This window comes from Elgaria multicarinata, chromosome 1 (assembly GCF_023053635.1).
Source record: "Elgaria multicarinata webbii isolate HBS135686 ecotype San Diego chromosome 1, rElgMul1.1.pri, whole genome shotgun sequence".
NCBI classification, from domain to species: domain Eukaryota; kingdom Metazoa; phylum Chordata; class Lepidosauria; order Squamata; family Anguidae; genus Elgaria; species Elgaria multicarinata.
Window position 1 is genome coordinate 141,007,766 of NC_086171.1, and position 24,353 is coordinate 141,032,118.

General features: G+C 41.2%; 1 protein-coding gene across 1 annotated transcript in view; it reads right to left on the reverse strand.

The window, feature by feature from the left end:
• ROR1 (receptor tyrosine kinase like orphan receptor 1) overlaps positions 1 to 23,307 on the reverse strand; it is a 211,648-nt gene extending 188,341 nt beyond the window's left edge. Inside the window, exon 1 of the mRNA XM_063137992.1 lies at positions 23,117 to 23,307. Coding sequence (XP_062994062.1) covers positions 23,117 to 23,225 — 109 coding nt within the window. The 5' untranslated portion in view covers positions 23,226 to 23,307. The remainder of the gene's footprint in view (positions 1 to 23,116) is intronic.
• Positions 23,308 to 24,353: the final 1,046 nt, after the last annotated feature.

Sequence of the window (24,353 nt, forward strand, 5' to 3'; positions counted from 1 at the left end):
TTGAGAAAAGCAAATTAAATTAAATTCAACAGGTTCAGAATAGTGCAAAAGAAAGTTAGCTTCCCTGTGGTCACTGATATAGCTTTAGACCCAAAAATATTTAGCAAGATCTTGAATAGCAACTGTTAAAAAATTGTCATGAGGAAGCATCTGCCTCTCTCCACCAATCCAGCTACAGGATGAAAAACAAAGAAGATCCTTGTGATGTCAAGAAGGGAGGAAGACATTCATGTGCCACCTTATCACTTCCTGGTGGAATTTGGAAGTGATGGGGATAAACATGTATATAATTGCTTGGCAACTACCCAAGCAATACTCTAATTTTCACTTTCACATCCATTAATCAGTCTCATGCTGGCATGAAGTGGGCGATAGCAGCATCAGCATCACCCCAGTGCCTAATGTAAGAATTAATCACTTATAGTCACAGAGCAATAAGGGTTTTGATCCATGCTCTGATAACCTCTCGTTTGGATTACTGCAATGCGTTATACGTGGGGCTGCCTTTGAAAACGGTCCGGAAACTTCAACTGGTACAAAACAGGGCAGCACGCTTACTAACAGGGACTGGCCGACAAGACCACATTACACCAGTCCTTTTCCATCTTCATTGGCTGCCAGTCCAGGCCCGGGCCCGATTCAAAGTGCTGGTATTAACATTTAAAGCCCTAAACGGCTTGGGGCCAGGTTATCTGAAGGAACGCCTCCTCCCATATGTACCTGCCCGGACCCTAAGGTCATCCTCAGGGGTCCTTCTCCGTGAGCCCCTGCCAAAGGAAGTGAGGCAGGTGGCTACCAGGAGGAGGGCTTTCTCTGCTGTGGCACCCCGGCTGTGGAATGAGCTCCCTAAGGAGGTTCGCTTGGCACCTACATTATATGCTTTTAGTCGCCAGGTGAAGAACTTTTTATTCTCCCAACATTTTAACAATCTATAAATACATTTTAACATGTTGTTTTAAATTTGTAATTTTGCATTGCTTCTGTTTTTATCTGGTTGAGCTTTTATATTGTATTTTATATTATGGTTTTATACTGCTGTTTTATACTTTGAATGGTTTTAATTTTTGTGAACCGCCCAGAGAGCTCCGGCTATTGGGCGGTATAGAAATGTAATAAATAAATAAAGAAAGAAAGAATAAAACTAGCAAGTTAAAACAGATAGATGAAACAATTGACTTTTAAAGGGAGGCCAACATAAATTATTTCCTTATTTACATTGAAGTAAATAAAAATTAGCAACGCTTTCAGTAATATAGGATGAATCATCCTTTAAGCAGAACAATACCAGACCTTCAGAAGATCATCCTGGGAGAGTAGAGGGGAAATCAGACAGTTTCTACGATCTCTGACCAAATTACAATACAGGGGTACAAGATCAACAGATTGTATTATTACAATACCTTATTGATGTTTGCTAATTATGATCTTATTAAATTGTCAGCTTAACAGTGCAGAGGACAGCATGTTGAAACGGGTGAGCATAAATGCTCTCCTGTGCTTGGAATCAGTTAGTGTATTGAAAGATTACTTAACAATTATGGGGAACTGGAGATCTAGTGCCTAATGTACATTTTCCAACTAGCTAATCTTGTTGCTAAAGAAAACAAATATAGAACCCCAAAACTTGAGACCTTCTGCATGAAAAGTATGTGCTCTACCACTGAGTCATGCCTGACTCTTCAATCTCTTATGCTGCAATTGTTTGCCCCATTGTTTTTTTTATCTTTGCTAAACTTATTAGTGAACAATGATTAAGCTTCTTGGAGAGGTGAGCCTTGGAACTTTCCTAATGGAGTAAGCATTTGAGACTCTCTGAGCCCGGGACCTAAGGAACAGCCACTTCTAGGATGACGAAAGAGAGTACTAACACAGCATATCCCAAAAGTTGCCAACATCAAAATAAAACCTAGAATCTTACACTTATGGTACTATCTTGTTTTATTGGAAGGAAAATCCCATAAAGATGAATGACATCAGAACTTAGAACAAGAATGTTTAATAAAAATCTTGTCTTCACACTGTCTCTCTTTCCCTATAAGAGAGCTTTATAAGATGCAGGGTTCAGTACTGATGGAACCCTTCCAACAGACTACAACATGTTAATGATTCTATAGACTCTTCTGGAATCTGGCCAAATTGTAAACAGCCTCAACATATGTAGACTTCCAACAGGAAATTAAATAACTGCCTTGCTGGAAATATAAACCAATTTACGGTGGTCAAACGTGAGCTTTCCAAACACTGACAGTATTTAAGCAACATAAAGCTATAGGAAAATCTGAATAGAACCAAATTAATAATCACCTTAACTCACTCAAACACACATTGCACCATCCTAAGAACTGAAGCATTACGATATATTTCATGTGTCATTGTATTTATGAACAAATTCGTGGTATAGATATATATAGCTAGGAGAGACAGGAGCACAGGAGATTCTCTTCCACATTTAGAGGTTTGGATCAAATTAATCACGCTATAATATGTAGCACTTATGCCAAAAAGCTCTAACCATATACCTGTATGAATCATTACAAATAGAATGGCAAACATTACAAGTGTTACATGTCATTTGATCTCCTGCTTTTATTTCATCTTCAGTTCATTTCTATTATTTTTACAAACTAGGGATACAGCTAGGTGTAATCTCCTGGATGTCAGTTCCACTGATCACAGAACTTCCAGGTTAGAATGCATAGGAGCTGGGCAGTGGTGTGTTTCAATACATTAATTACACCTTCTGTATTTTATTATCAAGATGTAATGAAAATTAGAAGAGGAGTTCATATTACCAGTTGCATGTGAATAGATGCATTTTCACACAATGACCTGATTCACCCAATGAAAACAGCCCACTATGGGTTGTTTAAGCCACGGTGGGTTATGGTGTATGTTGGGTGGTACTTACATATTCAAGCCCTCCCACAGCTTGTTGTGTCAAGCAAACCCGGGGACTGTTGTTGGGTTATGTGAGGGTTCTTTAACCATCACATAACCTACATTCCCAGGTTTTGCATGAAACAAGCCACAGCCAAGCAATGAATATTCAAAATGACTACCCACATGCGCCACAGACCACCATAGCTTAAATAAGCCATGGTGGGCTGTTTGATCATGCGAACTGGCCAAATGCATGAACGGTAAGCAGGATATTAATTGTAAGCCATACGAGGCCTCCTGGTTGACTCTGAAAGACTTCCTTTTTATAAAATCCTTGTAAGCATATAATGCTTAACATAGTAAGCAACTGGATCCTATAGTAGTGAAGCTATAAGCTCATACTGGGACTTTGAAGCAACTGACTCAATTGTTATCACAATTGAGGTTATTATTTCAATCAGCTTAGCTGATTCCTTCCCCCCTAACCCCCCCCCCAATTACATTGACTAAAGAAGAATCTCCAATTAATTTGGCAACAGATTATTTGTTTTAATTATTTGTACTACAGGTACTTAAATGATTGCAGATGGGAAGCACCACCTTAAGATAGACATTTCCCCTTTTCCCGCATATAGGAGGAATGGTGACAATGCCCCTGGGGTGAAGGTACTACTGCTGAATACCAGATTGGTGAATGGGTATACTTGCTGTTGTTCCCTGCCTCGATCAGAATGGAGAGGCAGGTTAGAAATTATTATTATTGGAAAATAACAGCCATCCAGAACTTTATCCTGTATAAGCATGCAGACTTACCTTGCATCACCGAGAAAGACCTAGCTCAATGCTTCCCTACAGAATGATAGGCAATATTGCATAAACCATCAAAAATTGCTTCTTTCCAGCATCTGAAGGGAAACAGGAGTAAAGTACTGCTAAATCTCCCAGCACATATTTAACACCCAGTCCCTGCTGATTGAATAGAAACCTTATAGCAATCAGAGCAGTTCCAGAAGCAGTTCAAACCGTGATAAACTGCCTGTGCAAATATAACCACAACATTTTAGCCCAAGTAAGCATGCCACACCATTAACCCAGTTACGCTTAGGCCATTTCTATCCATATACATGAATATGTATGTGTAGTGGGAAGGTGCATGCATGCATACGAACACATTGGCTTAGATTCTAACTTCCCTTCCATGAATATATCAAAATTCATGTTATGAAAGAGGGCTCTCCTGCCTCCCTCAGCTGCCTCCTGTACCTCCTCCCACCAATTCTGTTCCTGGAAGTCAGGGGACCCTTGGGAATGGTGTGAGAAATAGTGTTGGGGCCTGCAAATAGATGGGAGAACTGATGGAAATGATACTCCCCATTCCATGAATTTAGAATTTTAACCACTAAATCATGTAAAATAATTAGTCCAACATAGTAACTGAGACAATTATGAACTGAATTTCCATCATTTTGACATTAATTTTGACCAGTTTAAACATTTTAAATCTTTATACAAGCAAGTAGACTGCTGTCAGTGATCACGTTGTTCTCTGCTACGACATCTTACCAATTTGTGAAAGAAACCATTAACCTGCCCCAGAAACAGTCAGAAGTTTTTGCTCCGTGTGAAATTATTAATAATGCTACCTTGTGTTTCCATACAGTAGCACCTTTCATTGATTCAAGGATGTGAAAGTGTGTTACACAGGTGGATAAATATTATTAGTGCCCATTTTACAAATTAGGAAGCAAGCAACTTAGCCAAGGTCACATAGCAAGGCAATAACAGACCTGGGAGCAGAAAGCAGTTTTCCGGATTTCCATTCCTCCATGAAAGGTAACAGAGAATTGGAGTAAGGCGTAAGTGGTTTACAAAAGGGATATGATTGGCAGATCTAACATCTTGATCCCATGATTGGGTTCAGGTTATCGCTCCGGGGGAAGAAGTCATTGTAGCTTCTCTCCCTGACCCTGCGTGTGCTCCATGCATGACTGCTATTTGCATAATCCCCCATGATGCTGTGCAATTTGGCATGTCATTCGAACCTGGCACAGGGTGCAGTGAGGATGGCTTCATACTCACCCTACAACCCACAATGTGCAGTAGACGTTGCAGGGTGGGTACAAAACCATCCACTCCATGCTGCACACCAGGTTCAGACAACATGCCAATGCATGCTGCATTGCTGGGGATTTTGCAAATGACAGCCATGGGCAGATCTCATGCAAGGGGAGAAGCAACGATGAATTCTTCCCCTTCCATAACTGTCGGAACACACCATATGAGTTATTGCAGTGGATGTCCTCACATTGGGATCCAACTCTAGCTTCGCTAATGGTAAGAACCTAGTCAATGACCATATTTGTTTAAGCCATAGTGCATGCCAGACACCATTTGTCTAATTACTCATATGGGTGTGGCTTGCCATGTCATCCAAAACTGGCATGGCTTGTTTGAGGAGGATAACACCCTCAAATAACCCATGGCTTGTTGATGTATTCATTCAGACTGCAAATCTCTATCCCCTGCCACTTAGCCTGATGAAGAGTTGTGGAATAAAGGTATTTATTTTGAATTTCTTTTACTCATGAACTGGCATGACTACTTTTTTTTCTTATAGAAAATATAATACATAAAATATATTGCATACAATATATGCAATGTAGCTGCACCCTACACTGCAGAACCTGCATTGAGCAGGGAGTTGGACTAGATGATCTCTCAGGTCCCTTCGAACTCTTATGATTGCATTATAAAGACAGTGATGCCTTAAAATACCCAGTATTAAGACTGCTGTTTCATGTTTGTACACCTGCTTTTTCCCAACTTTTTCTTATTTATTTATTTTATTATATTCCTCTCCAAATAAAGTTTATTTGGAGCTCATGATGCCTTTTGTGTGAAACATGACTAGAATACTCTTCTGCATTTAGTGATCTCAAATTCCAAGGATTTTCTGCCACTGTAGGCTTCTAAATGTCATAGAATATGAATCTAAACACCAAACCATGTGCTATAGCAGTGCATGCTTGTGTGTGAATTACAAGCACACACCACTGTACTGCTTCCCACCCTCACCCCTGGAATCATTCCTGTAGACACCCATGGTTGGTCTTACTCTATAGCACAGCCTTCCCAACCTGGTGCCCTCCAGATGTTTTGGACTACAACTCCCAACATACCTGACTATTGCCCATGCTGGATGTGGCTGATGGGAGTTGAAGCCCAGAATATCTGAAGAGCACCACACTGGGGACAGCTGGCAATGCTGCTACGATGGAGAAATGAAATCCAGCTGAAGCAGGAGCAGATAGTGTCTGATAGTGTCTTCAACTGCCTCCCTCACTTCTATGATTGGCTGTATCTGTATCAGGACAACACTGGGCTGTCCACCATGAAATATGGTTTACTGAACTATATGGATCACATCATGAGGCCAACGGAGAAGACTGAGGGGAGACATAATAGCACTCTACAACTAATTAAAAGGTTGTCACACAGAGGAGGGCCAGGATCTCTTTTCGATCATTCCAGACTGCAGGACACAGAATAACAGGCTCAAGTTTCAGGAAGCCCAATTCTGGCTGGATAGAGCAGTGTGACAATAGAACCAATTACCTAGGGAGGTACCGTATGTGGGCTCTCCCACACTGGAGGCATTCAAGATGCAGCTGAACAGCCATCCGTCAGGAATGCTTTAATTGAATTCCTGCATTGAACAGGGGGTTAGACCTGACTTGTAAGAGCAGTACGACAATGGAACCAATATCCTAGTTTGGTCATGGGCTCTCCCATACCAGAGGCCTTCAAGAGGCAGCTGGACAACCATCTGTCTGGAATGCTTTAAGGTGGATTCCTGCATTGAACAGGGGGTTAGACCTGATGGCCTTATAGGCCCCTTCCAACTCTACCATTCTATGATTTGGATCAGAGCCCTACAACTGATCCAATACTTTAGAGCTTGAGTATAAGTGAGTAGAGCAGTTAAAAGAAGTATGCAGCTAGGGTGATCTGCCCTCTTCTGTATCTGGTCACTGGGGCAGGGCTCTTACAGCTTTAACTGTTGTGATGAAGAGGGAATTTCACCAGGTGCTGCATGCAAATGATACCTGCTGAAATTCCCTTTTGAATACAACTGTTAAAGATACAGGAGCCTACTTTCCATATGGTCACCCTATCTGTAGCCCAATCCTGTTCATGTCTACTCAGAAGTAAGAGTCCTCCAGCCATAGAGCCATAGGCATTGCACGTGCAAAGAAAGAAATATTCTGTTTACTAAACCTCATGAAACTATTCACCCCTCAGCTTCAAAAGCAAAAGCAAAACAAAATCCTGGCCAAAGATCAATACTCATCTCGTGACAACATGTTACAGATTTAGACACACTACAGATAAAAAGAAAGCTGCTCCTCATCCATCAAAGCATAAAATATACATTACTGCCATGTAAGTTGTCATTTATGCACAGCAACAAAAGTCACACTGACTTGAACAACAATCCAAGCCGAAATACACAAAGATACATTTCACAAAATAGTTAACAGTGTATAAAAGGATGAAAGGCAACACTATAAGAAAAGTTATTTAGTTAAAACAATCTAGGGATTTAACAGGTGACAAAATTGACATATTACTGCAATGTTATTTTACTGTCCATATTTGCACTGGCATAATGCATTTACATTATTACATGCAGCATTTGTTCTTGCAACAGCAGCGTAATGTCGCAATCTAAATCCCTGCAGGAAGAGAGAAATGTACAACTTAAGTCCCAATGGGCCAGGCTGCACAACATGATAGCCCACGGGTTAAACAACTCATGGGCTGTCAGAAACAAGGAAGGACTGGGCATGCTGCCCATGGGGCGCCTGCCATTTCTGCTTTTACTCAGCAATCTTCAATTGGCTCCTTCGTAGCATGTTTTCCAAATCCAGACCAATAGATCACTTAGCAGCTGAACAACCATTTGGTTAACCCAACAACAAACCATGGGTTAACCATGGGTTTGTTTAGCCCCTAAACAACTCAGTGGTCCATGCTCAGATGTCACCCTAAGTAAGCAACCTGTGAAGAAGCTGATTATGAGTTGCTATGTAAAAGCAGAAGTGGCAAGTGTGTCGTGCAGGAAGTGTGTGTGCCCTCTCCTATTTGTCATGACAGCCTATGGATTATGTAACTCATGGGTTGTTGTGTTGAACAAACCGGGTCAATGTGTCATTGAAGCTTACTCCCAGGTAAGCATGCATAATGGGAGGCCCTAGACTGCAATGACTATTGTAGAAAAGAATATGGGCACTACTGTCCCTAGATTTGAGTATAATCCTTTGAAAATAAGATTGGCTCAGAAATAGTATCTGTGCAATAGGGTAACAGAGAAAGGCAAACCACACTAGAGGAGTATTTGCTAACCTAGTGGTGAGGTAATGTCCGATTCTTGGGTGATTCATTCAGTGTAAGGGGCACTGACACTGCATGCCCAGTGTAAGAATGATACTGACCAAAGCAACTAGCCGGACTATCCCATCACAGATGTCTTCATGTCTTGTCTCACTGAATTTCACATACTTTTATTAACTACAGTATTTCTTTGAAATCTGACCAACTAAAAAGCATGAAGCAATCTCTTAGATGAATCATCTAAGTACTGCTTCATGTCAGATCCAAACCATCAAGTTTCACAGGACAGTATGGTTCTCAGACAGGGATGACCCATGAATCGTGCAATATGAATAATCATCACTTTGAAACACAATAAAACCATTTACTTTGAACAAAACCATGCAAACTCAAAAGGATGCAGAAATAACCTCAAGGCTATAGTCAACAAACACATTTTAGTGGACTAAAATGAATCTTTTCACTGAACAAATTGTGAGCAAGCCAGTATAAACAAAAAGGCCACACAGACAACCAAAGAAAGCAACCATTTCCCATTCAGGAGAGCAAATTCCCTGAACTGAAGAAAAATAACTACGGATATGGTTTTTCTATAATTTTTTTCTCCTCTAAAGAATAAAGCAGAAAAATGTATAGAACACTATCTACTTGTTCCCTCATAAATATGTGGCTTGTGTGATAAATCTTGAGAGATACAGGCTATTTTTTTTAAAAAAAGAAATACTTCTTTCAAATTCACAAGAGATATTTGATATATTCTTTGAAGTTCACAAGAGGTTGGTTTTTTTACATATTATTTGGATATCATAAGGTTAACTTATCTCCCTTTTGGACCAGCCAATACATTAAAATCTGGAAAATGCTGAAGTCCACATTTCATCAGTCTCAGATAAACTAGACTGATTATGGACACCTGGTTGGGTCTGCTGTTCTTAGAACAGAGATGATGAAAGCTCGAAAGTGATTCTTTAAGGCCATGTTTTCACAGAAAATGAATTCACTCCCATCGAGTGCATAATAAATTAAATGTGGAAGGAAATTAAATAAGTAAATCACCACAGATGTTGGAGTGACTCTTGGATAACTGCTTTCTCTAGCCATGAGATATGTATAACATCCACACCCATTCTCTTGTTTTCAAAGCATTTCCAGTACAGTGTTGTTGCATACAATTAGAAGTGTGGTGATCTAGAAGCAAACTGAAACAAACAATTCAATATTTTTCTTTCAAATATGATTTCGATTTTATTCCTTCTAAGTCTGGTTTGCTCAACAGTATTCATATTTGGGTTTAACAATGTTAGAGTAGACACCCAGTCCTCTGAGCCAGTACACTGAGGTTTCAGTATTTGTACAATGGACATGACCACCCCTAGCACCCAGCGTTACTATAGCTGTGCAAGTAGCTGATTCTTGTTCTCAGCATGAGACAGTGGTGCCATGAAGGGTATTTCTGTTGCGTTGTTTTGGTTATCTCGTAAAAGTCGGATCTGCCTTAAGCAGCTTTTCAGGATCTCAAATACAGTGCAATAGTTTCAGAGAGGTTTTACTTGACAGTAAACAACATGGCTTTCCTTCTCTTGCCAAAGACAAATCACCGATTGAGTTACAGTGGTACAAGCCACTGTTTGAGCTGCTACAGCTCAATCAGGCAGAAAGGAACTGACAAAATTAATGCAATGTATTCATCCACTCAAGCTCAGAATACATCACATTCTTGAAAAATGGGGATACATTAGATTACATGTAAATATATTCATTGTTATTTTTATATTCAGTTCTTCCACCAAAGATTAGTATTTAAGGCTGCAGCCATATAGCCATTTATATGGGAGTAAGAACATACATCTTAAGAAACATGTATAGGGTTGTGCCATTAGCGTTACAACAATACAGACTTACCCAAAGCTGCACTTTGTGATTCACAGCTGAGAAGGGATTTGGGGTTTCCCATGTGAAAAGTAACACTCTAACCACCACACAAACATTGGAAATTAGTTCCTATGTTCAAACCAAGGCACCACAGAAACAATGGAATAGCTCCAGTTCATTATAAGTTTCCATTGTAAACTTCTCAAAGTATAACTGAAGTTTAAATTCCTGTTGTCAAGAGGATAATGTCTGATCCTTCTTTCACCAACTGAAAGGGAGGAATTCAAGATAAGGTAACATCGCATACTCATTTAAGAGAATACAGGGCTTTCTCTGTGCCACTTCCTCCCAAGGGATATGTTTGGCCCCTTCTTTACCAGCTTTCAAAATGGGCTTTTTGTTCTGTCCTGCCGTTAGGTGAAAATACTATGCTCTCCATTTTTAATGTTTTATTGGATTTGCTGTACAAGTCTCTAGAGTGTGTTAAGAGTGCTGTTTTAGTTTTATAAGTGAATTGATTTTAATGTCTTATCTCTTATGTCAGCTAGCTGTTATAAGAGTCACCTTGGGAAGTTTATTTATTTATTTATTTATTTTATTTACTTTATTTATTAATATATGCCACCTGAAAGGTGGCATATATTAATAAATAAATAGTAGTATAGTACTAATATTCTATTGCATGAGCAATTTTCCATTTCAGCCATCTCCTTCAAAGAGGCAGTAAATTTAATATAAATGCAGAACAAAAATAAGAACTTCATGGATGTTATATATGTATTCTCTTAATAATCTGAATGGTTCTTTACAGTTCCTTTGACAGGTAACATGTGTAAGTCCAACCTCTTAACTAATTACATTTAATAGATACACACTTAATCCCCTTACTTGGAAAGACAGGATTGTTACCCTTAGGTCTTTTTAACATCTTATAGGATTATCTGAAGTAATTCCAAGAGCAGCAGAACTGACAATGAACCATGGTTTGAAAAAGGGACTCTTTATAGACTTAAGCAATAACTAACCAAAAATTGAACACAGCATTTGGTTAGTTCCTCATTGCAACACTGCAGTTCTTATTTTGAGCATTTGATTTGATTTGGCTCCCGAAACACTGAAAAGGTCTTTTCACACCATGTGAACCAATTTCAAAAGCTTTACCCTGAAGTGGACTCTGGATAGTAGCTGCTTAGAAACAGCTGAACAAATCCAGTTGATCAAAGGATACATAAAGCCCATCTCTTAGCATCAGCAAGAAAGAAATATAGTTTGTAACCTTGTTGAAGTGGTCAGTTTTTAACTTTGAGATGCTTTCGTGCATACACCTCCCTGCATGAAACTTGAGGTAATGAAGACCCTATGTAAGGACTGCACCATCTCATTATTTAGATATGAAATGGGTCATAGTGCCCTAAGGTAGGACAGCAGAGGAAGATGGAGAAAGAGGGTGAACATACTCAGTGCCTACTATTCAGTTGTGGAAATCTTTTCTCCTGAGCCCTGTCTTCACAGTGCCGAGCTGGTGCCGCCTACCCCCCAAACCCCATGGTTTTTCTTACCCATGGTGGCACTGGGTAATTCTGACACCAAGGAGGGAGTGTGGGGTTTCCAGCGATCATCTGGGTACTGGAGCCGCCCGCCCACCCTCTTCCTGGTAGAAGGCGACCAATCGCCTGTCGCCTTCCATCAGGACCACCCCCTGGATCAGCACTGGAGCGATGTCAGACAAGGGAAGAGCCATACTGACCTTGCTCCCATTGAAAAAGTTGGGATAAGACACTTTCAATGCGCAGCTTTACAGGAAAGCCCTGAGGTGGCTACGAATCCGTGGCTGCATCATATAACTGACACAGCACAGATTCACACCCACCACAGAGCTTTTCCACATATAGACACCCTGCTGGATTCTCAAAGTCGAATATATTGCAACCCTAATCAAGCCACCAGGAAACACTGTGCTACAAATTCTAATAAAATGATCAAAAGCACAATATTATGGACATAATTCCATGGGAAGAAATTGACAGCTGCACCAGCAGTTGACAGGCACAGAGGAATCCTAGAAGCAGCACCATTGTCCAGAAGGCACAGTCCTATCCATGAATCCTGACTGTCTGACCAAAGGGGGGATGCAGGACAACAGGAAGCAGCATTAAGTAGGCTACCCTGTCATTTCACGGACGATGTATGTCCATGGTTTGGGGAGCTGATGAAGAAAATACATATGTATCTTTGTTAGTTAAATATGTGTCCAATTTTAATTCATAAAACTGTGAGCAACAGACACCAATGTTGGGGAAACACTAGGTCACTTCAAAGTGAGCAAAAGGCCAAGAGGTTCCCACAATACAAACAGTCAAAGCCACAGCACACTATCATAATCAAGATGCTGTATGGTCCAAAGGAATATCACATAAACACACCCTAAGGCTGCAGTCTTAATCAACTGATCTTTATTTGAGCCCACATGCTAAAGATATTAACACTTTTTCCTCCTTAAAATCTATTAATGTAAATTTTGTATTTCTATGGCAAGGCACAATATTTCAAAGCAATCCCAAATCTGATACTGACATATCAACCGTCCCCATCATCACCAACAAGAAAAAAACTCCAAGTTGTTACAGTTGGCAAGAAAGAAGATTGGAATGCAACATACTTAACCTCATGGGGATTTGCTCAGTGAGGGTTTAATTCACCCTGGGTTTATCCAGATGCCAGCAACATCCAAGATTCCAAAGATTAGCAGTTCTATAACATGGTAGCATTTGCATAAAAATGCAGCACACAGACTGGCTTCTATTAGTCAATTATTATCCAATGTATAAGGTTTCACAACAAAAGCTTTGGGAATGAAAGTAAGATGGAACAAAAACAATCTGTTTAACTCTACAAAAACTGCTTCCTGCTGTAAACACGAAAAGCCAGAGAGTACAGGAATTCATTTCTCAGCTCATTTCACCAAATCCAAGCACCACTGCACAAATCCTGTTCTAAAGGACACTGGCACATTGTGACTTTTCTAGTGCAGCCCCACACATAATATTTTTAATAACCAAAAATGAACTTCAAAATATCTGGTTCAGATAAGAGCCATCAACTCATGAAAGGTTAAAGCCCACACTTATAGCCAAACGCTTCTAGTGTAACTCTAAGCAAGATCAACAGAACACACTATTCAGGGTTCTTCTTCTGTACAGATAAAGATCATCTTGATGACTACCATGCCACTTAAGAGAAAAAGCAGAAAGACATCCTATCTTACACATGCTTATTACAATTAGGTCCTCGTTTCAATGGAATTCTGATTAAAATAACAGATATGAACAAGGCTGGTTCTTCTAGGCTAGGCTACAGTCTCCAAGGTCACTTGATAACTAACACCTACTCAAAGAAGAGATTAATTCTGACCCAACTGAATTCCTGCTGAAGAAATATCGGCAGAGGGACAGTGGCAAACTGTACTGCAATGTACTGAAACGGCATATATGGGAAATCCACAGGACAAATGGGCTTCCTTGGCACACCAGTCGAGTCTCTGGCATCACTGACATATGATGGCAGGAGTAGATTCATTTAGACCCATTTCAATCCTGGTTTTAGTAGTGAATCTACCTCAGTTGGCTTCATGGATGCAACCCTATTCCTCCTGCTCAATCTCTTAGCAGCATTGGCCATAGTATCCTCCTAGGACACTGTTTCACAGTGGTTCTGCTCTTACTTGCAGGGCTGGTTTCAATGAGTAGCACTGGGTGATTGTTTTTTGCACCCCTACTGCTTGTGCCCAATGCTATTCAACACCTATATGAAGCCATTGGGAAAGATCATTATGTGTTTTGAAGTGCAGTGTCACCTGCATGCTGTGCGTTAACACTCGGTTCTATTTCTCTGTGACATCTGAATCAGGAGAGGCCGTGCAGGTGTGGATGCAGTTGTAGACTGGATGGGGGCCAGAAAACTGATACTGAGTCCTCATAAGATGAACTACTGAATTGCTGAACCAGGGGTACCATGAAATAGCAGTAATGTGCTTCTGTGAAACAGCACAAAGTAAAATTGAAGAGCTACAGCATATAGCACCAATTGCCCCATGTCCTATACCCAAAGTGTACAAGTGGGGAAAGCAGCCTCTGTCCAAATTGCACTATCGCCAGTGGGGGAAATGAATGAAATGGTCGGGAGTGGGGAGAGAAAAGGGGACACAGGGTTCTGATGGAGCATTCTGTGCTTCTCTGCTATGGGAAGAGAGTTTTGTCCTTATCCTGCCAAAGGTGTATTTGCACCACCCTCCTTTTGATGCACATGGGGTTGGTATTCCTTGGTTTGTAATTGCACAGAGTTTTGACAGCTTACTAGGGGAAGCTGTGTACAATCAGAGTGAGGAACATGACACTGTAATTGGCAGAGAGTGGTATCCAGTGCAAAAGAAGCTGGGATACCATCTCAGCTGAGCAGGACTGTGAAGGAAAGAGGGACTAGGGTGGGGAAAATAAGCCATGCACAGTAGCTTATTTCTCCAATTGTGTGGGGGATACAATAGCTGATAAGCTACTCTGAGTAGTTAATAAGCCACCATGACTTGAAGTGACATGCAAGCCCAGCCAATCACTCTCTCTTTCACACATAAATACACATACACATTTTATGTTCAAATATAATAAAGGAAAGGAGAGAAAGAGACCACCATAACTAATCAAACTAATGCATGTGGGGACCCAATCCTCCATTTTTTGTTTTTAAGATCAAAGCAACTTCAAGAGGGGGGATTTAGAGCTCTAATGCATGTGGGACAAGGAAGGGGGTGTTTATTTTCCCACTAGCCTTTTCTCTCTCTCAGAATTACTCCAGCTGTGTGGTTCTCCCCTTTAGGAATGCCACAGGTGTACTTATCCTAATAAACACTGAGAGTGGGGAAGCAGCTTGGGGGGAGATTTTGAGGAGGGGAAAACTGGCAGAGAAAGGGGTCAACACACCCTTCCTCTTTCCACAACTGCCACCTCTCCATTCCAAATGCTCCCCTTAAGTTACTTTGATCTTTAATATAGGAAGTCAGGCACTGTTGCTCAAAAATCCACAAAGTTTAATTTATCATTTGATATTCCCATGATATCTGACCAGTACCATAACTCTGAAATATTTACTAATGTATTGGAGAGGGGTGGGGAATCCATGATGGAAGAGGAAAATATTTTGGGGATGGAGTTTTTAAGTAATTCAGTGAACCACATATATCCTGATGATTCACTCCAGGATGCTGTTTCAAAAGGTGTGGAAATTCCTACCTTGTCTGACATACTCCCGATATGATTTTCTCTCTCTCGCTCTGCTACAAAGAAAAGCCAACTACTATAAACACTTTTTTACTTCAATTGTTTACAAGAGCAGAAATTTTTTAAAATGACCTAATAAGGATAGGCAATATGCTTTAACAAGCAAGCTTTTTCCAGCGCTAAAAAGGCGTTGTTTACTAGCTTTCTTAACTAACTAGAACATTCTCCAGAAGAGTAGCCTTCTTAGTTTGTTGAAGTAAAAACAACAAAGTGTCTTGAGACACCTTAAAGATGAACACATTTATTGTGGCATAAGCTTTTGTGGAATAGACCCAGATAGAATGTGTGGCTCTACTAACTGCAAAAAGAGATGTGTTTTGAGTTTAACGATTTCACACAGCTATTTGTTTTTATTTTGCATTAAGCAACTTTATAGATATTCCTGGTATGCAAGATAACATCTGTGTAACAAGCACCTGCTTTTAGTTAAGGGTTTTTGAAGCATTTTCAACTGTGAGGTTTTCAGAGCCTCAGATGGCTATTGCATTTCTCTGCCTGTCTCTAAAGAACAGTATCCAGTGTCACACCTCAGGGAAAGCATTTTTTGTCCAGGCTTACATACTCACAAGCAATCTTCAGATGCCTAGCTCTTGCTTGGGGAAGTTTAACTTAAGTTACCAAGACTTTTTCATGAGTACATAAATCACCACACATCTCCCAAAAGACATTCATTAAAGTAACATATAAATATAAGACTCTTTTAGTAACAGTTACTATTCCATTTGGGCAGAAAGGCAGGGTAAAAATGCAATAAGGGCACAATCCTACACATGTTTAGACAGAAAAAAAATCCTACAACTCTCAACATTCCCAAGCCAGCCAAAATCCCCAAGGTGTAGACCTGACCTGATCTTACATTATCTTGAATTGAAATTTATATTTACTTAGGACCCAATCCTTTGCATGCTATTTTGATCACGACAAGCAGTGGTTAGACTTGGGCAGGATCTACACTACTGCTTTAAAACAGTTTATGTGAAAATTGATGGAGCCCAGGATACACCCCATATACAGTTTTCAAACCGTTTCCAAAGTGTCATATCCTGCTTGGTGTAGATCTGGCCAGCAAAGTGGCTGGTTTCACAGAGTCTCTATTTTACCTGAATTGTTTTTCTGTGTCACTAACAGTATAGTGCTATGCATGTCTGCTCAGAAATCAATCAAACTGAGTTCAATAGGATTTACTCCCAGGTAAATGTGTATAGGATTATAGCATAAGACACCCATTTCTACGATAACAGGCCAAGCTGGTGAGGTGTCTTCTTGGGGTACCTCAAGACACCTGCCTTCACTGATTTTCATGTTTTTATATCAATATAAAATTGCAGTGTTGACCATGAGGAAACAAGAAGGTGAAGACAAGAGAAACAGCAGGTTAGCTGCAGTAAATCACCATTTTTGTGAACTGCCCAGAGAGCTTTGGCTATTGGGCGGTATAAAAATGTAATCAATCAATCAATCAATGTCTGCTTTGAACCTGCTGGCTTTGTCCCAGGAAAAAATGTCCTAAGGACCTGCTGACTTGCATCAGCCAATGCAGACTGATATGTTATTTGGGGTTGTCCTTTGACATTTGTCTTCTAGCTTTCTTTTCTTCTTCATAAGGAATTAATAAGTGGATGTTTCTTCTTTGAGGTTTCCTGGACAATGTTACCAGGAATTATGAGAAATATGCAAAGGGGCATATTTGAATAAACATTAGAAATGCCAATTATCAGCCTTAAACTAGCATTTGCCACTTGTACTTTGAAGTGTCCTTTATATCTTCACCTTTAGCAGACACTTACAGATGTGATACGAATTAGTGCAACTATTAAAATACCATCTAGTTTTATTGGCTTTACTCTTCAGCATGGGTCAAGGGGCGATGACTTATGGGTCATTGACAGAGAGTTTGACAGGGAGATTTCTAGGTCAACAGAAACTGTGCAAATCGACCTGTTTGGGATTTTGGAACAGATTTTGGCTCTGCAAAATCACTGAGGGAAAATGGCACAACTTCCAGAAATGGAACCAAAAGCAGTACATTAAGGGCTGCTTCATGCATGCGAAAAAATCCTTTCTATACATTAGCATGCACTCACGGATTCATGGTTCAGCATATGTAACAATCAGATGTATGCAAATATGCTGGAGAACTATGGCCAGTCCTAGATTCCATCAACTGTCCCCACAGAAAAAATATGTGTGTGCTCTATCATTTAAAGGTAGAATGGTGTCTAAAAATTCCTATTATTTTATGGAAACTCAGAACTGTTTACCAAGTGCCATAGAATCATAGAATAGTAGAGTTGGAAGGGGTCTATAAGGCCATCGAGTCTAACTCCCTGCTCAATGCAGGAATCCACCTTAAAGCATCCCAGACAGATGGTTGTCCAGCTGCCTCTTGAAGGCCTCTGGTATGGGAGAGCCCATGACCAATCTAGGACATTGGTTCCATTGTCGTACTGCTCTTACAAGTCAGGAAGTTTTTCCTGATGTCCAGACGGAATCTGGCTTCCTGTAACTTGAGCCCATTATTCCGGGTCCTGAACTCTAGGATGATCAAGAAGAGATCCTGGCCCTCCTCTGTGTGACAACCTTTCAAGTATTTGAAGAGTGCCTACCCTATATGAAAAACTTAGATTTAACAACACCATACCTTTAAAATCACATAATAATAATAATAATAATAATAATAATTTATTTCTTACCTGCCTCTCTGATTGGATCAAGGCGGGGAACAACAGCAAGCATAGGGCCACCTAATGCTCAAACAATTCTTTCTTTATACAGGAATTGTCTCTTTTTATTTATTTATTTATTTATTTATTTTTATCATTGTGGTACACCTAGCTCACTCCAGGTGCTAAAGAACTCACCATAGCTACTAATTGAGAAGTAATCTTGGAATATTGGAAATTATGTTATATTTTCAATATTATGCATCTAGAATTATTAACAAAGTTGGATTTTAGAATGTATAGTAAAATAGTTAAAATTCATGAAATAAATAGCTTATTAAAAGCAGGTAAATTAACTTCATGATACCTGTTGCAATTTCTTCATGGCCTGTAGTATCACACACAAAATATAAGGGCATTAGCTGGATCATTAACAAATATTTATTGACAATACTACCTCTGGGTACTGCTTTGGCAAAGGAAAAACTATGCAGAGTCAAATGTGGAAATATATTTTACAAAGCAATTACAAAAAAAAATGTAGGAATGCTTGGAATTAAGGAGAAACGGTCCAAGTTTGTCTCTTAGGAGACCGCCTGGTAGTAGCATTTTGCAAGAAAAGTGATAGTGATGTGAAACGTAAAAACCCAACAGAACATTATCTAGATATTGGATTAAATGTTTAAGCCTTTAGAATGATAAATTATAGACTTAAAATTCCACAGAAGATATTCCTAAGAAAAAGATAAAACCCATTTATTAGCTTTTACATGCTTTAGCTTCAAGGACTCTCCACCCCCACACCAATAAAGTAATTTTTTTACTCATCCTTCAACATCAAAAGAATATAACAGAATAATTATATTAGATCAGCATAGTGGAGGCCTCCCCTATGGTAACTCCCAAGAATAGGTGAGTTTTCCCGTTTTCACTGAGACTCCAACTATTGTGACTTGCATCCTGATCTTAAACATATTACATGAAAGCAAAAAAATAAGAGCCAGCATGCTGTAGCAATTAAAGCAACTTTCCCCAACATGATGCCTTCTAGATGTGTTGGACTACAATTCCCACCATTCCCAGCCAGCATAGCCATTGGGAGTTGCAGTCCCAGCACATCTGGAGGACACCAAATTAGGTAAAGCTGAACTAAAAGTATAATGTTTGGGAAAGCCAGGTTTAAATTTCTGTTCAACCAGGATATTTGAGGGCAGTTGCAGACCTAACAAAAATGCAAAGTGTTAATGCAACAGATACTGTTGGCAAACGCATACATTGTGGCCATACACTTGTTAGAGAATCAGAATTGGCTTTAGCTTCCTGTCAAGTGTATAGATTTGTACAGAAAGTTATGGGGGTAGGCAGACTGGCTGCAAGGAGGAAGGGACCGCTGTTTCCTGGCTCGGAGCGCGTGGACCCAGAAAACCAAAAAATCCTATGTCTCCCAAAGGCTGTCTAGGGGACATAGGATTGCTTCCTTAACCCTTATGGTTATAGTCACAATTACAGGCGGGGGGGGGGGGGGAATCAAAACAAACCAGCCTTTTTAACTTATGTAGTTGCAAAAAATGCGTTTTTCCTGCAAAAAATCACAAAATTGCTTATCTGAACTGAAATATTTTACTACAATCATTTGAAAGCATACATTTGGGATTCATTTTTTGTTTGTCTTTTATTATAAGAATTTGAAAACAATGCCCAAAGTTGAAAGGGCATATTTAAACATTTGGAGTTGGTAATACAACTGATAGATGTAGCTTGTTATCAAGAGATAAATTCTGATAGGTCTAATCCTGCATTAAGGGTACCATGATTACACTACTATTGAACTACTTTACACAGGTATGTTCATTACCTGATGACTATTGCATATAGCGATCACATTTTTGTGTGACTGATACAGATTTACAGATAAACTTTTCATATTAGCTCAGACAGCCTCATAATGTTCACACATTGAGCTGCCAGCCTTCAAGAATATGGTAAGCAAGAAATGTAGATGCACATGTGAACCAGATATTGCAACCGGATATTACCTTCCAACAAATTCTCACACACAAACATGCACACACACAATCACTCTCTTGAGTCCCACATTATTCCGGAAAGCTAACAATCATCAGCTTTTCACTCACAATCACTAATACGAAAGCTTCACTGATTGAAAGGGTAGATTGTGATTATGGATATTGCAGGGTAGATAAAGAGTGTTAATTGGTAATAGTATTAATATTATTTATGCAGTGCCATCAAGTGCATGATTTTCTACAGCATAAGCAAATAAATTCCCAGGCATTTTAAATTTAAGAAATGACAGCCCACCGGTTGTTTGCCACATTTCACTGTTAATGTTGTGTTTTTATTAAATATTAGGGAGAGCAATCTTATGATCCCCTAGATAGCATCCCTTCCCCCTCCCTGTTTCCTCCCACTTGCAACTGTCACAGAGAAAATTGTGCCAGCTAGCTCAGAAAAGAGAGAAAGCGGGCAGTTCTGTGGGTGGAGTGGGGTGGGGAGGGGTTGGGCAGATTGGCTTATATAAAAATCCTCCAGCTTCCGTTTCTCCTGCTCTGCAGAGCCCAAGCTAGATGGGCAAAAAAGCCCATCTAGCAAAAATACAGAGTGGGAAGACTGCGGAAGCCTCTGAGTTTGAAGGCGGACAGGCATCTTGATAGGATTGTGCTCTTAATGTTTTACAATATATTTGCTGTTCGCTGCCCTAGAATCTATTGGATAAAGGGCAGCATATGAATATTTTAAATATAAATAAAAATATTTAGGCTTCTGGGTTACTTAGTTTTTCATATTTAGGTGCAGGATGTATGCTCAGAATAGTTTATATATGGCTCCCAATAGATTATTGCTCAGGTCAACAACAATTTAGTCTCAACAATGCTACAGCATCATGCTCTCCTGAACAGTTTGGATGAAGCCTGTGAGGAAGCTGCAATTCTATGCCTGCTTACCTGAGAGTAAGACACCCCCCCTGAATTCAATGGGATTTACTTCTGAGTAGACATGCACAGGGTTGCACTGTAAGCAATCTCAAGTACACATTTTTCCACAAAGCCTCCAACCGTGATTTAATTTTAAAACTTCCAGGCAATTTCGCATCAGCTTTAAAGAATTACAGAACACAAATTCAATGTAAACAGCCACACGCCTTGCCAGGAGACCTAATGATATGTCCCCCGCTTGCTTCGAATGCCATCTTCAGAGCTGTTGCCATTCCCAAACCCAGTCATCTCAATTAACTTTTCACCCACCCTTTCTTGAAGAACAATTGAACTGAATCCCCAGGAGCAGCCCGTCATCCCTTTCATTGTGTCCAAGCCCAAAAAAAGAAGAGAAAAGAAAAAGGGAGGGGGCTCTGAGGGCTTCCCGCAGGGAAATCAGCAAGGCCTGGGCTTGCCTTATTAGCCTGGTTTCAAATGTTGCTATTGTGTTCTTTTGGTTTTTAAACACGCCAGTTCAGGTAACGCTTAGGAATCCACAAGTCAGCCTGACTAACCGAAGTGTTACCATTCGGTTCAGCAGATGCTGTAGACGCAAAAGTATGCACACAGATCTGGCTGGCCTGCTGCAAACTGTGAAAACGTGGACGCGATAAAGTAAACAACTCGCGACCTCGAGGCTTTTTGTTTATTCGGATTCACGCAACGCCGTCCAATTTCGTTCAACACAAAATGCAAACTCTTGCAAAGAAAGAGGGGAGGGGACACACGGACGGTTCCTGCAGCAGCTCTTGCGAGGAAGAGAGCCAAGCAAACGAAACAGGACGAGGCGGGAAAAGCCGGTGGAGTTCTGAACAGCAACAACGAGAGCTCTCCTCAAATAAACACACACACACCCAATTGCAGAGCCCAAAAGGCCCTTTGGAAAAGTTTTCGCTTGAACCAGAACAGCTTAGCCTCGAATTCTGCTTTCATCGCTAGAACATGGGAAGTAACACAAGGTTTGCTCTGAGCATGTGCAGAGTATTTCTCCCCCCACCCCAAAATAACTAAATAAGCACAATCATCACCCACAGATTTGGAACTGGGAGAAAGGCTTAGAAGTCAGACACACTTTACAGACCAGCTGGGGCCCGGAATCTCTCTTGTTGCAAGTTAAGGATCGGACAACGCCCAACCTATTCGGAAAGGACGCTCCACAGGGAAAGAAAGAAAGAAAGAAAGAAAGAAAGAAAGAAAGAAAGAAAGAAAGAAAGAAAGAAAGAAAGAAAGAAAGAAAGAAAGAAAGAAAGAAAGAAAGAGGAGGCCCAATACTGGAGCCATTTGGAGTTGTCAGGCCACAAGGGTGGATGGATGCTTCTCTGACAAAAGGAGCTTGGACGCCCTGCTTCATTTACTTGGCCTCAAAGTGGATTAGCAGCAATGCCCTAAATTCCTAAAATCTTAGATTGGGTGGGCTACAAGAGGACGACATGAGCCGTCATTGCGAAAGGAAATGCTTTCCGCACATGGTCAGAGGCACTGTCTTCACAAGTTCCTAGCTAACATGTCAGGCGAGGCTACATCCTGGCTCAAATCAAGCCGCTGGTCTCTGAACCCGTCGGATCCATCATTCAAACCCTGCCCGCAACACGTTTATTTGGAAGTCCATTCCACGAAGCCCAACCGGGCTTCTTTCCATGTATATAGGATTGCCGCCTAAAAGAATAAGTCCGTGTGGGACCTGACGTGGCAAAGAAACGGGCAAAGGGTCTGGATGGCGCTGCAAGTTCGATTCCAGTCAGACTAGCTTCGGCTCGGAAGTTTCTCTTGCAAGCGCAGCTCTGACAACAAACCGCCAGAGAGAGAGAAAGAGAGAGAGAGCAGCAGCAGCCCCAACCGACTTTTGCAGCGCCGCTAACTCCACCAAGGCAAAAGACTGGGAGGAAAAGGCGATGGGGGGGGGGGGAACTAGAGAGCGAGCGAGAGCGGTTTGCTCCGCCGGCGCATCCTCCGCCGCAGACGGACGCGGGGCCTCGCTTACCTTGGGCTGCGGGTTCCGCCAGGCTCCGCGTGTGCAGCCACAAGAGCAGCTGGAGCAGGAGAGGGCTGCTCTTGCTCTCCCAGCCGCCCGGCCGGAGCTGCCGCTGCATTCCTGAGCCGGCTCCTCGTCCGCCCTCGCTACTCCAACATCCAGGAATCCACGAGCGCTGGAGCGGGGCTTGGGCTGCCGCTGCCCGCGTCTGGCTCCCGGTCCGCTCGCGTCCCGTCCCGTCCCGTCCCGTCCCAGGCAGGCTGCGCTGTGGAGCTGGCCTCCAGGTGGCTGCCGCGACTGCTGCTCCCCTCCCGCCGCCGCTTCCGAGCGCGCGCTCTCGCTGCTCTCAGCCGCCTGGCTGCTTGTCACTTTCCCGGAGCTCCGCTCCAGACCGACCCATCCCAGGCCAAGGCAGCCCCGCTGGCTGCGCCAGGCCACAGCCGGCCTTGCTCGGCTCGCCAGCGCCCCTTGCTGGGCCAGCGGGGGAAGCGCCGCGTTCTTCTTCCTTTTGAGCCGGGGAGACAGGATCTAGCAGCCGGCGCCTGGTTCTCCACCTAAGTAACGCTTTAAGACTTGTTTGCTTGCTTGTTTGTTTAAAACGTGCACGCGCGCACGCACAACATGTTAAAATTTGTTTTAGGAAATACAAAGACAATTAAAAAAGGTCAGCTACAGACTGAAAAGTTAAAGGAAGAAATGGGGAGGGAGGAGAAACATGGAAAACAAAAACAAAGAAACCACTCTGGAATTGTAGATTATCATTCTTGAGCTGGGATTTTCTGACACTGTTTTATCATTTGATATAGAGAAACAACTGTGCTTATTGCCTGCTTTGTCGGGGGTTTTTATTTATCGTTATTTTTTTAAGGTCAACTACAAAGAGGTGGTTATGAGGGAAATAAAGGACATTGCATTGACCTAAAAGAAGTTTTGTTTGTGTGTTTGTTTAGTCACATCAAAAATAGATTTCTGAAGCAAAGTGAGGGAAAGAAAGGGAGTCCGTGCTTGTTGAAAAGTTTGGGTATGTGTTATGTTTTATTGGGAAGGCATGTAATTGAGGTCTATGAAGTTACTCAGAGGACATCTCTACATTAAGGGGAAATTGTGTTGCCTTACCTGGGTGTTGTACTTCCTTCATCTTTTGTGTGATTGTAATGGGATGAATTACACAGATGGAGAGCAGCGACTGTGTTGTTTGAATTGCTGACCTCATGATCTGTAATTGAAAACTTCCCCTCCTCTCAGT